Consider the following 12,776-nt stretch of genomic DNA (forward strand, 5'->3'; position numbering starts at 1 on the left):
TCCAACAACAGAACAACCACGCCCCTCCAGGTCTCACTGTCATTGCCCACGTGAGCGTTGAAGTCCCCCAGTAGAACAAGGGAGTCCCCAGGAGGGGCACTCTCCAGTACCCCCTCTAAGGACACCAAAAAGGGTGGGTAATCTGAACTGTTGTTCGGCCCGTAAGCACAGACAACAGTCAGAACCCGTCCCCCCACACGTAGGTGGAGGGAGGCTACCCTCTCGTTCATCGGGGTGAACCCAAACATACAGGCGCCCAGATGGAGGGCAACAAGTATGCTCATTCCTGCCCGGCGCCTCTCACCGTGGGCAACTCCAGAGTGGAAGTACGTCCAGCCCCTCTCAAGAAGACTGGTTCCAGAACCAGAGCCATGCGTCGAGGTGAGGCCAACTATTTCTAGCCGGAACCTCTCAGCCTCACACACTAGCTCAGGTTCCTTCCCCACCAGAGAGGTGAAGTTCCACGTCCCAAGAGCCAGCTTTTGCAGCCGAGGATCAGACCGCCAGGGCCCCCTCCTTCGGCTGCCGCCCGTTACACACTGCACCCAACCCCTTTGGCCCCTCCGACAGGTGGTGAGCCCATTGGAAGGGGGACCCATGTATCCTCTTCGGGCTGAGCCCGGCCGGGCTCCGTGGGTAAAAAGCCCGGCCACCAGGCGCTCGCCATCGTGACCCACCTCCAGGCCTGGCTCCAGAGTGGGGCCCCGGCGAGGGAACGCTAGATCCAAGGTTGTTGTGCATCATAAGGGGTCTTCGGACTGCGCTTTGTCTGGTTCCTCACCTAGGACCTGTCTGCCTTGGGTGACCCTACCAGGGGCATAAAGCCCCAGACAGCATAGCTCCTAGGATCATTGGGACACTCAAACCCCTCCACCACGATAAGGTGGCAGCCCGAGGAGAGGATATGAAAAGCTAAAACACAAAAGAACAAGTGCAGGAATGACAGTGAAAATGCATAGGAAGAAACTTTATTCCTGTCACTGAAAATTCACAGAAAAACTCAAAATGGCCTCATTACAAAAACAAACACAAGAAACATTTTGTGGACTCATGATGAGACCCAAATGTTTTGTTTTTTTTACAACATCCTTAATCTCCCCAGAACAATCCAGGAAAATCTAAAATTCTAGAGTCCTGTTCACATTTAAGAAAAAAAACAACAAAAAAAACCCAAAAAGGGCTAATCCTCCAATTCATCAAAACTGTCTTCAGAGTCCAAATGTATGCTGCTGTCCGTCTCCACAGAGACCACAGAGCTGAGACTGCTGTTTATGGACACCATGCTGCTGTCGCTGGTCCTGCTACTGTCACTGGTCCTGCTACTGTCGTCATCGTGGATCACCATCACCTCGGCGATGGCGGCTGCTGGACAGCACGGAGATAAACACAGTGTGAGTTTGGTCCATTGTTGTCTCTTACAAATGAATATCTAGTTTCGTGGGTTATCTTTTGCTTTTTGACTGTGTTCCCAAAAATACCCAGCACAAAAAGTCAAATAACCATGCTCTATAGTACTGCCATCTTGTGTCTGAAATGTTTATTTCCTCTGCTGTTAATGTACAGTGCCTCTTTTACTGCCTTAAAAACATGCAACCAGATTTGTAATCTACAATTATAATTTTGTCTTTTACTCAAATATAATTTCCATTCTTTGATTTCAGATGCCTAACTTTTTGGCCACGTTGCCAAGAAACATGTTTTCAGGAGTCAGGATAATCTTACAAACGCTACCAAGTGTCAAGCATGGTGGTGGCAGCATCATGGTAACAGTCTGTGTTGCTGATGGTGGCTTCAGCGCATTTCAAAGTGGGTGGAAGAAGATTAAGGACTACCTTCAAAGTTCATCAACATATAATCAAATCAACAATTAAATGGTTGCTACTTGGACACAACTGGTTGTTCAAACAGAAAGAAACGCCCCAAACACGTCCATCTGGTACTGATAATATTAACTCTATAGTAGGGGTTGCACCGATTGTTGTGTTACGGCCGATCACCAATTTTTAAAATGCTTGACCTGCTGTTCATGATTTTGGGTAATACATTTGTTTTTATAACCAACACTGTTGTCAATGTCTCCAATAATACAGAACAAAAATATCTATTTTTGTCACTTGATGCCATTTTTAAATAAGAAAAAAAAAAGAGAGAGAGAAAAAGTCACTAGAGCTTTCTGAAAATTCACAAATTCTAGTAAATTCCTTAAGTTGGCAACAGTGGGGAAATTATTGCTAATAACACACTTGGGCGATTTTCAGACCTTTGCAGAGGCAGATAAGATCGGTTTCACAAGCAATTATCGGTTGATAACCAAAAATTAAAGAAATCGTTGCACTCTTACTTCCTACAAGTTCCCTGATTTCAAGACAACTAAAAACGTCTGGGCTCTGCTTCAAAGCCGTCTATCCCATGAAACATTAACGGTGTTTGTTGCAAGGTTACAACAAAATACTTTTTAAGAAAAGAATGAAAAGAGAATGAACAAAATAAGTTTACTACAAATGACACACTGATGACATTCATGCCCATCGTGAGTGAATCCAACTTTCTGGCTGGAACTGATATTCATGCCAACAAATATTTTTATTGCAAAATGAAAATGTATGAAAATGTGCAGGTGTACGAGTGCCTACGACTACAGACGGCCATCAGAACGCACCTCATACCTTTCCTCTCAGTGACGAGGGTCTGCCGCCGGGCCTTCATGTCCAGGCTCAGGTTCTCCACCATGCGATCGATGCAGTTATCTAAAGCCAGACAGCGGGTTTGGGACTGGATGGCCTGGCGGCAGATGGGACACTGGTCTTTTTTATTGCGCCACTGCTTGATGCAGTAACAGCAGAAACTGTGGGCACAGTTCAGGATGACGGCCTGGAACAGGAGTGAGTGGAGATGTTAAACATTTTTTAAAAACTATTCAATACAGGATTTTCTTTTTTTTTTTAGCCAGTTTCGTGTTTGTTTTGAGTTGTGCTATTTGGACTGTGAATTATTAGATCTGATTTGAGGCGCCCCCTAGTGGTTTCATAAAACATTAGCAAGAGTAGTGATATAAACCAACCTCGATGAAGAGCTCTGAGCAGATGATGCATTGAAGCTCGTTCTCTAGGACTTCAGTAACTTGAGTGACTACCTCTTCTTTCTGCGCTCTCGCCTTTTCTTTCTCCTCCTGCACAAACAGAAAGATTTAGAAGTTGAAAGTCATGAAGAAAAGAAATAAAACATTATAAATGAAAGCTTAAATATACCTTTGTTACTTCGAGCTCTTTGTTTTTAGCCAATATAATTTCCTCAAAGCCTTTTCGAGAGAGGGCGAGTTCATCTATCACTTTTTTTTGCTGTTGAAAATAAATGAAATCCAACTGAAGCTACACAGACACTTAAACACACAAGATAGGCAAACACAGCTGAAAAAAAAAATCTGCTCGCTTTAGTTTGTCGATTTTGTTATGAACAAAATCAGTATAAATGGGTTCATATAACAGCTATTAAGAAGCTTTTTTGAGTTCATCACCTCTTGTAAGGCCTCTTCAAGCTGTTTTTTCATTAACTCTTCTTGCTGTTGGGTTTTCTGCTCCTGATTAAGTAAGAATGCAATTGTTAAAGTATTTGAGTTTAACAATGAATACAGTTTCCTTGAGAATAAATATGAAACATGGCAGCACTGTGAAGTGTGGATATTTTTTCAAAGTTCTGTAAGTGACTATTGTATAGGAGTTTTGTCTTTTAAATGCATAAGAGCTTAATATTTTGAATTTATACCATGTTGTAGGAACAAAAAAAAACAAAAACAAAACCGTGCACCTCTAACTGCCTCTTTGTTTCGCTGAAGGATTTCTCTAACGTCTCCATGCGGTGCATCTTCGCTCTGAGCGCCTCCAGCTGACCCTGCAGCTCCCGGACCTGCTCCCCCCGGAGAGGGTCCGCCTGCCTGGGCTCGCCTTCCAGAGACTCGACCTGCCTCTGCGTGTCGCTAACCTGCTCCCTCAGGAGCAGGATATTCTGGCTGTACCTGCAGAGACAAAAAGATAACAGGTCTTTTCCCTCTTCTACCTTTTAATTTTAACAAGAAACCCCATTTGTAAAGAAATTACACACAAACAGAAAGCAAATGTTTAACATAGTGTGTTCTTTAACACTTAAAACTCCCCCAGGAAAGAAAAATATAATAAGATATAAGGAGAAACTCCAAACTGTCTAAACTGGCGAAACAACTGTCTATCTAGCAAGGTTATTATAGTTCACTAAAACAAACAAAATAACAAAACCTGAAATTGAGAAAACATTTTCGTTAACTGAAATGAATAAGAACGGTACTTATGGCTAAAAACTATAACTAACTGGAACTATATTGTGCAATTATAAAACGAAAACATACTGAAATTATAAATTTAATATTGATATTTTGTGTTTATGAATCAACTTATTAGCCTTTCAAACAAATGTGAAACTATTATTTTTTTTCCCCACACACAATCAGTTTACATCGTCTGAAAATTACGGCACTCTGTAATTCTTCTGGTGGCTCTTCAGCAAGTAGGCAAAATGGCCACAGCAAAAGTTGGGAGAAAACGTCAGAGTAAGCTGACTAATCAACAATCATAAAATAATTTTTTTGAAAATGGCATCTTTTGTTGAATATTCATTACCCAATACTTTAATTTTTAGGTGAATTCTGCACCTAAAAATTAACCAAAGTATGAAAAAAACTAAAACTACTACAAAACCAATAAAAAACCAAACTAAAAGTAAGCAATATTTAGCCAATGATAAATGATACAAACTAGCAAATGCCCCCTGAACTCTAAATAAAAGTGATATGCTGAAACAAAAAGTCACAGCACAATATAACTACAATGAAAAACCCCAAACTATTATAATCCTGCTATCCAGACAGGCATGGGTGTGATGTAAGTAAATAAAGCTGAAGCAGAAATAGTTAATCAATAAATAAAATGATCAATCCCAGTCAAATATCCGCCATTAATAACAGGAAACTAACTAACCAAACGTAACCAAGACGACCAATTGGAGAAGCTTTTTGCCTTACATTTGCAGGTTGTCGAGGTCCCAGGAAGAACTGGATCCATCGGGAGGAGGCAGCTCTCCTTCATGCTCCTGTATGCTGGTTACCGTCTCGTCTGGCCGTGTGTGACTGAGCTGCCGCCTCGCCTTCACAGGAGACAGAGGACAGGGCTTCGCGAACGATTTGTCTGCAGAAGAGCTGCGGTAGAGCTTGTGCTTGGAGGTAGAAGGCTCGACCTCTTCTACGCCTAACTTCCTCTTGAACTTTCTGGGTGTGTGGGCTGCTTTGGTATCCTCTTTATGTTCCTTTACCAGGTAGGGCTTAATGTCTTTGAGGGGCCGCTGGATGAGGATGTAGTCAAATTCCACCTTGGTCCCTAGTAAAGGAACTCCAAGCTGGATGGAGTCTCCGAGTCGGAGCAGATGGGGTTGCTCAGCAGGTATCCGCTCTCCATTTACCCACACACCGTTGAGACTCTGGGAAGGAAAGTAACACAAGGTTTAAAAGCTGCTGTAGTATGTGAAGCGCAAAAATAAAAGGAAACAGTAGAGTTTACGTTGTTACAAGCAGTAGCATTGCCCGTTTCATTACTCATTTGCGTCCTTTAGCTAAAGCATTGTTTCGCATAGATGTTATAAAGGATTAATAGAATTTGAGCGTAATAGAAGAGAACAGGAAAAACAGTTATAACTGCATTAACATCACAGCACAGTGACAACAGTCAACAGGAATTGAAGGAAATCTATGCATCCAGTATATTTAATATTTATGTAATTAACATAAACAATATAATTACATGAGAACCAGTTACTAATTCGGGTTAAACAGTAGTCCGGGATGTAAGGGTCAAAGGGCACACACAAGTCGGTGCTAGAAATGTTCAAAACAGACTATATAATAATATATAATATCAAACAGTGAGAAGAAAATAATGGACTCGGGACTGAACCTTGTGGAACTCCAAAGGTTATTTAGGGGCAATGATAGAGAACTGGCTAGCACAAACACTCTAAAACATTTTAATATAAAACATAAATGCACGTATAGAGTTATAAAGAAATTAGTTTTATTAAGCACCCGTTAGATTAACTACATATGTGTGAGGAGAAAAGAGACAACTAATGACATTCTGAGTATGTAGCTCAAAAGAAACCTGGTCACCTTCTTATCCGTCACTGTCCATTGACCGTCTTCCTTTTGCCTGAAGGAACAGTGCAGTCTGGAGATCATGAGAGGGCAGCTTGAAGATAACAGCTGGTGGGTTACTTCTACGCCCCGTCCAACAGTGATCTGCACAGTCAAAAATAAACATGAAACTTAAGTCTTCCTCTGCAGCGCTTTACTTTGATATAAAAAAAAATGTGAATTACGTCATACTCAATGCCAAACACACCAATAACACACGAAAGATAAATATATATACGAATTTAAAGAGGCGACTAGGACACTTATGTATAAACTTTAAAACTTCACATTCATTTAAGTTTTGCTTGTTAGCTAACATTAGCCAACTGCACCTCTGCGTTTTCGAACAAACGGAGCCAGTCCGAGCTTTTCCCGACTCTCATCAGACATAAAACCTCCGAGTCTGAGCAGTCATCCTCCTCAGCCGAGTAGCAGTCCGTTGTTACGCTGTCCATGTTATCTCATTTCGTTAAAAGGCCACTTCGACCTAAAACACCCTACCTACGTTACGATTCTCTGCCATATCGCTGCTGCTACTGTGTTAGCGTTGAAGCTCTGCAACGCGACAAGAGAATTCGGAAACGGTTAGTTTATTTTCAAAATAAAAGCGCTACACATAAACTATTATTATTATTATTATTATTATTATTATTATTATTATTATTATTATTATTATTATTATTGCTAATTGCATTGTCATTATTTATTTATTGATTATTCAAACAAAAGCATTTTATTGTAAATAAAGAAGAGACAATCAAACAATGTATAATTCATCCTCATAATTTAAACACATTTTTCTTTACGTATAAATTAAATATCACTGATTGACAGGGCCGGATCTACTGGGGTGGCAGTTGCCACACCAAATGAGAGCCTTGTCCCCCCTGTTGCCACCCCAGCTGGCGACTACGAATTCAATAAATAGTTATGGGAAATCGGACATTAAGCGCACGAATCTCTTTATTCCGACAACATTGAATGCAACACAAGGTAACCTGACACCTACTGCTGAGTAGCGGGAAGTGTGAGAGAAGGACAGAGGAGGCAGCAGCATTGATGGACTGGACATTACATGACTTATCGTGAGCCACACATGCGCCATTGCTGTCCATTGAGTCAATATTATGGGTGGTCAGAAAATACCACAGTCACGCAAAGAATCTGAAAAATTGACGCAATATTTAGCGGTTAATTCAACCCTATGAATTAGATAACAAGAGCTTCAGATTTAATAGATGAGGAAAAAGTTCTAACTTAAAAAAAAACATTGAACAAGTGAGCAGTGGGTCAGATATTCTAGCCTAACTGTTGCTAGCCTCATATTGACTTTGATAACCTTAACATGTGCTGTGCAGTTCGGTGTGTTTTGGTTCCGTTGGCACTAAAACAGGTCAACCCGCCCACCAAGTCATCAGTAGAGCAGCTGTTTAAATCAGCTAATCACCCACCGCGGTAGTCGGGCGAAAACTTATTAATGATGACAATATAGACATCAAGCCTGACGGCATAATGTAGCAGACTGAATGTTATGTTTTGGTGTTTTTGCTTCTTTTTTGTGTGGGAAATGTTTGTTTTTTGGTGTTGATTCCCCTGATCGGTAATCTCTGCTCTATCTGCTCGTTGAGCAGTTGTCTGTCGGTTGCCATGGCAACGGGTCCGCGTAAAGCCGACACACACAGAGCGAGAAAAGGCGGAATAGAAGTGGTGTTTGGTTCTTCACCTGTTTATCAGCTTTATTGTACCTTTATTGTGGCGCACTGTCTGCAGCCGCTGCAATTCCTAAAAGTTGAACAAGCGACAAAAACAGAACAAATCATCAAACTACGACTCCTACATCATATTTAAAATAAAACGACTGACCAATATAAGATAAATTTGATCCTTCTTGCATCTTGACAGAACTAACAGAAACAAAATTGTTTATAGATTTGTATCACGGAGAATTTATCAAACATCAGTTTTCTTCTCTTTATTTTAAGTCGTATTTAATAGATATATCTAATAACAAATGATGGCGCTACGAATATTTTTGTGACAGATTTCTCCTCGTCCTGTATTGGGATAAAATGGTTTTCTGGACATAACTCAATGAATCACATAGTGACTAATAGGCGTTGTCCAATCCAGTAATACATATCAATTAGCAGGAGTATGAAAGACATAAAAACAATTAACTCTACTATATTAAGAAATTAAATGTAATCCTCAGTGCTACATGAATGCAAGTTAAAACATTTTGCAACAAGTAAATTAAGTCCAATGTTAGGTCTGTGTAAGCTAAATGTGAGAGCTTACACAGCTTACACTCTCACTAAATGTGAGAGTGAGACGTTATATATATATAAAAAAATAAATTAAAAAAATTCCCTTCTCACCCTCCGCGGGTGGTCTGTTTCATCCTCTGAGCTCGGGTCCTCTACCAGAGGCCTGGGAGCTTGAGGGTTCTGCGCAGTATCTTGGCTGTGCCTAGAACTGCACATTTCTGGACTGAGATGTCTGATGTTGTTCCTGGGATCAACATCACCCCCAAACTGCTCCAGTTTGGGGGTGACTGCCCCGAGGGCCCCGATGACCACAGGCACCACTGTGGCCTTCACCTTCCAGGTCTTTTCCAGTTCCTCCCTGAGGCCCTGGTATTTCTCCAATTTCTCATGCTCCTTTTTCCTGATGTTGTAGTCACTTGGTATTGCTACATCCACCACAACGGCTTTCTTCTGTTCTTTATCCACCACCACAATGTCCGGTTGGTTCGCCATTACCATCTTATCTGTCTGGATCTGGAAGTTCCACAGGATCTTAGCTCGGTTATTCTCCACCACTTTTGGGGGGGTTCCCCACTTTGATCTCGGGGCTTCCAGTCCATATTCTGCACAGATGTTTCTGTACACTATGCCCGCCACTTGGTTATGTCGTTCCATGTATGCTTTCCCTGCCAGCATCTTGCACCCTGCTGTTATGTGCTGGACTGTCTCAGGGGCCTCCTTGCACAACCTACACCTTGGGTCTTGTCTGGTGTGGTAGATCTGAGCCTCTATTGCTCTGGTGTTTAGGGCCTGTTCCTGGGCGGCCAGGATGAGTGCCTCTGTGCTGTCCTTGAGTCCAGCTTTCTCCAGCCATTGGTAGGTTTTCCTGGCATCAGCCACTTCAGTTATTTGTCGGTGGTACATCCCATGTAGGGGCTTGTCCTCCCATGATGGTATTTCCAGCACCTTGTCTTCTGTTCCCCATTGCCTGAGACATTCGCTGAGCACATCGTCCGTTGAGGCTTTGTCCTTGATGTATTTATGGAGCTTGGATGTTTCATCCTGGACAGTGGCTCTCACACTCACTAGTCCTCTGCCTCCTTCCTTACGGCTCGTGTACAGTCTCAGGGTGCTGGATTTGGGGTGGAACCCTCCATGCATGGTTAGTAGCTTCCGAGTCTTAACATCCGTGGCCTTCATCTCTTCCATTGGCCAGCTAATTATTCCGGCAGGGTATCTGATTACTGGTAAGGCATAGCTGTTTATTGCACGGATCTTGTTCTTGCCATTGAGCTGGCTTCTCAGGACTTGCCTTATTCGTTGGAGGTATTTGGCTGTGGCTCCTTTCCTTGTGACCTCATCGAGGTTGCCATTTGCTTGTGGTATTCCCAGGTACTTGTAGCTGTGCTCTATGTCTGCTATTGTTCCCTCTGGGAGTGAGACCCCTTCTGTGTGGATGACCTTCCCTCTCTTTGTAACCATCCGACCACACTTCTCTAGTCCGAATGACATCCCAATGTCAGTGCTGTAGATCCTGGTGGTGTGGATCAGTGAGTCGATGTCTCGCTCGCTCTTGGCGTACAGCTTGATGTCATCCATGTAGAGGAGGTGACTGATCGTGGCCCCATTCTTGAGTCGGTATCCGTAGCCTGTCTTGTTGATGATTTGGCTGAGGGGGTTCAGGCCTATGCAGAACAGCAGTGGGGACAGAGCATCTCCTTGGTATATGCCACATTTGATGGACACTTGTGCAAGTGGTTTGCAGTTGGCTTCAAGGGTGGTTTTCCACAGCCCCATCGAGTTTGCAATGAAGGCTCTTAGAGTCCTATTGATGTTGTACATCTCTAAGCATTCAATGATCCAAGTGTGTGGCATTGAGTCATAGGCTTTCTTGTAATCAATCCAAGCTGTACACAGGTTGGTGTGTCAGGTTTTGCAGTCTCGGGCGACTGTGTGGTCTACAAGGAGTTGGTGTTTGGCTCCTCTGCTATTTATGCCGATGCCCTTCTGTGCTGTGCTCATGTATTTATCCATGTGCCCGCTTATCTTAGCCGCTATGATGCCTGACATGAGCTTCCATGTTGTAGAGAGACAGGTTATTGGCCGATAGTTGGGACTGAACCCTTTGAGGGATCCTTCTGGATCAGGATTGTGCGCCCTTCAGTTAACCATTCAGGGTGAGTCCCATTTTGTAGCAGCTGGTTCAGTTGAGCTGCCAGTCGCTCATGGAGGGCAGTGAGTTTCTTTAGCCAGTAGGCATGGATCATGTCAGGTCCTGGAGCTGTCCAGTTTTTCATACCCGAGACTCTTTCTTGGACATCTGGCACAGTGATGGTTATCAGGGCTTGTTCAGGGAGGTTGCTGTGGTCCTCTCGTAGAGAGGTTAGCCACTGTGCATTGCTGTTGTGGGATGCCTCCCTTTCCCATATGCCTTTCCAGTATTGTTCAGTCTCCAGCCTGGGTGGGTCTGCTCTGTTGTTACCCTGCCATTGAGAGTACACTTTAGCTGGTTGGGTGGAGAAGAGCCTCCTGGCTTCATTCTCTCTCGTGTATCTCTTTAGGCGGCTGGCCAAGGCTTGGAGCCTTTGTTTGGCAGATTCGAGTGCTTCAGGTATGGGCTTCTGGCTGTACTTCTTTTCATTGCTTTGGAGCTCTGACAGTTGACTCACTTCCCTCCTTGTTATCTTGATCTTAGCCTCTAACCGTCTTTTCCATGGTGGGTATTGGGTCTCATGGTTGCTCTTATAGCCAAGTATCTCAAGGATCACAGATGCTGAGTTGTATATCAGCTCATTGGTTTCTGTTATGGTGTTGGTAGGGATCGTTCTCAATGCTGCATTCACATCTTCAATGAGACTTTCTGATGGTACTTCACTCACCGTTGTAATTGGCGTCGGGGTTGTCTGGTGTTCATTCGGGCCATGATTCTCTCTCTCAGGTCAGTTGCTGCCTCGTTCAGCTCAGATAGTTTGTTCATTACTGGGGCTACATATCCAGTCTCTGGGCGGAGTTGTAGTTAACTCCCTTCTGACCTGGCATCCTGGCTACTTCCCCTTGCCGTAGCACTTGTGTCGTACCTCGTCAATCTCAAGTTGTGACAGCAGTTGCCGTTTGCGGATGTTGGAACACTATTAGTTGTTTGGCAGTTAGTGTTGACTGAGGATGTCGAGCTAACCATTCCTCCCACAGTCTTTGCATCTTGTTCCAGTAGCCCATTTTTCATCAGGGTTCTCTGGTTCCCCAGCACCTGACACAGACCCCAGCCTGGCCTCGAGCTCGGGTCTCCCGGGTGGAAGACTGGTGACTTACCCATTGAGCTATACAGTCAGCTAAAAAAAAAAAAAAAAAAAAAAAAAAAAAAAAAAAAAAAAAAAAAAAAAAAAAGAAATTATTTATTTGTTAGAGGTGTGCCGATCGATCGGTCACCGATCATAATCGGCCGATTTTCGTGAAAAAGTGCATGATCAGTGATCGCCGATCATTGGCTCTTGTTGCCAATACCGATCACCTGCATCTCATTTCGCAGCCTGCCTGTGCAGCTGGTCTCCTCTTTCCTTCACTTCACACTGCGCAAACGCGCAGCAACAAATCCTAAGCGATGTGGAACTATAACGCACTGAGTGAATGGGGACGTTTGCATGTTGCGGCGGAAAATTGAAGCACGTCAAAATGCATCAACACAAAGAAGCTAATACGACATAAAAACAATTTCATACTTGACAGAGTTTGGCTACATCGAGGCTCACCCCAGTAAAAAAGACATGGAGGATCAGATAGCAGGTAAAGCAGTGCACAGCTACAAACACTCACCCGGATTAGCATGACGGTCAGAAAGCTAAACAAATAACCCGTAAAATTATTTAAGTCTTCGAGCTGCGATGTAAGACGCTGGTTCTGCTCTCGCTGTTGAACCACTGCTACGCGCTACAGGTAGTAATATTTCACAGACAAAGCGCCGCTTTTGCTCCACCTGGTAGTGACTCTCACACCGAACCTCTGCTTAAAGCTGCAGCATCTAACCTAAAAAAAATGTATTATTCATACGTATTAAAACTATTGCTGTCCTAACATGAGGCAGATAATCTCTAAAAAAATAATCGATCTCCTCCATTCCCTGCATAATTACTCAGTCAGAAACAACCATTCAGAACTAGCAGTAATCAGCTAGCCGCCATGCTATCAGAAAGTTTTCATTCAGTAACTCTGGATTGTTTATTGTAATGGAACCTGTATTTGCCTTTGAATGTTAAGTTTTATACTTGAATTTTTTGGCAATGTTGAGAGGTTTTATTTTGGCTCTTTGCATTATTTAGCCTCTT

At 43.0% G+C, this 12,776-nt stretch overlaps 1 protein-coding gene across 4 annotated transcripts; it reads right to left on the bottom strand.

Annotated features, from left to right (window-relative positions):
- Positions 1–952: 952 nt before the first annotated feature.
- Positions 953–6,777, bottom strand: rnf8 (ring finger protein 8, E3 ubiquitin protein ligase). Of its 4 annotated transcripts, none has more exons than XM_008397499.3 (9): positions 6,544–6,777; positions 6,188–6,316; positions 5,051–5,502; positions 3,805–4,012; positions 3,515–3,577; positions 3,249–3,338; positions 3,062–3,169; positions 2,667–2,871; positions 953–1,362 (listed from the first exon to the last, which is right to left on the bottom strand). In XM_008397499.3, the coding sequence occupies exons 1-9, from the start codon at positions 6,664–6,666 to the stop codon at positions 1,181–1,183; spliced, it is 1,560 nt and encodes a 519-aa protein (XP_008395721.1). In that variant the 5' UTR covers positions 6,667–6,777; the 3' UTR covers positions 953–1,180. The 4 variants fall into 4 exon arrangements, with proteins under 4 accessions (XP_008395721.1, XP_008395720.1, XP_008395723.1 ...); XM_008397498.3 differs by having other exon boundaries at positions 953–1,365; XM_008397501.3 differs by having other exon boundaries at positions 1,145–1,362; positions 2,660–2,871.
- Positions 6,778–12,776: the final 5,999 nt, after the last annotated feature.

This window comes from Poecilia reticulata, chromosome 21, assembly GCF_904066995.2.
Source record: "Poecilia reticulata chromosome 21, P_reticulata-male-v2, whole genome shotgun sequence".
Taxonomy (NCBI): Eukaryota; Metazoa; Chordata; class Actinopteri; order Cyprinodontiformes; family Poeciliidae; genus Poecilia; species Poecilia reticulata.

Coding starts and splice junctions, on each gene's coding strand:
- rnf8 (XM_008397498.3), bottom strand. CDS start 6,666: ATGGACAGCGTAACAACGGACTGCTACTCGGCTGAGGAGGATGACTGC. Junction 2,872..3,061: donor GCTCAGAGCTCTTCATCGAG/GTTGGTTTATAT, acceptor CTCCTGTTCCAG/GCCGTCATCCTGAACTGTGC. Junction 1,366..2,666: donor CCTCGTCACTGAGAGGAAAG/GTATGAGGTGCG, acceptor CGTGCTGTCCAG/CAGCCGCCATCGCCGAGGTG.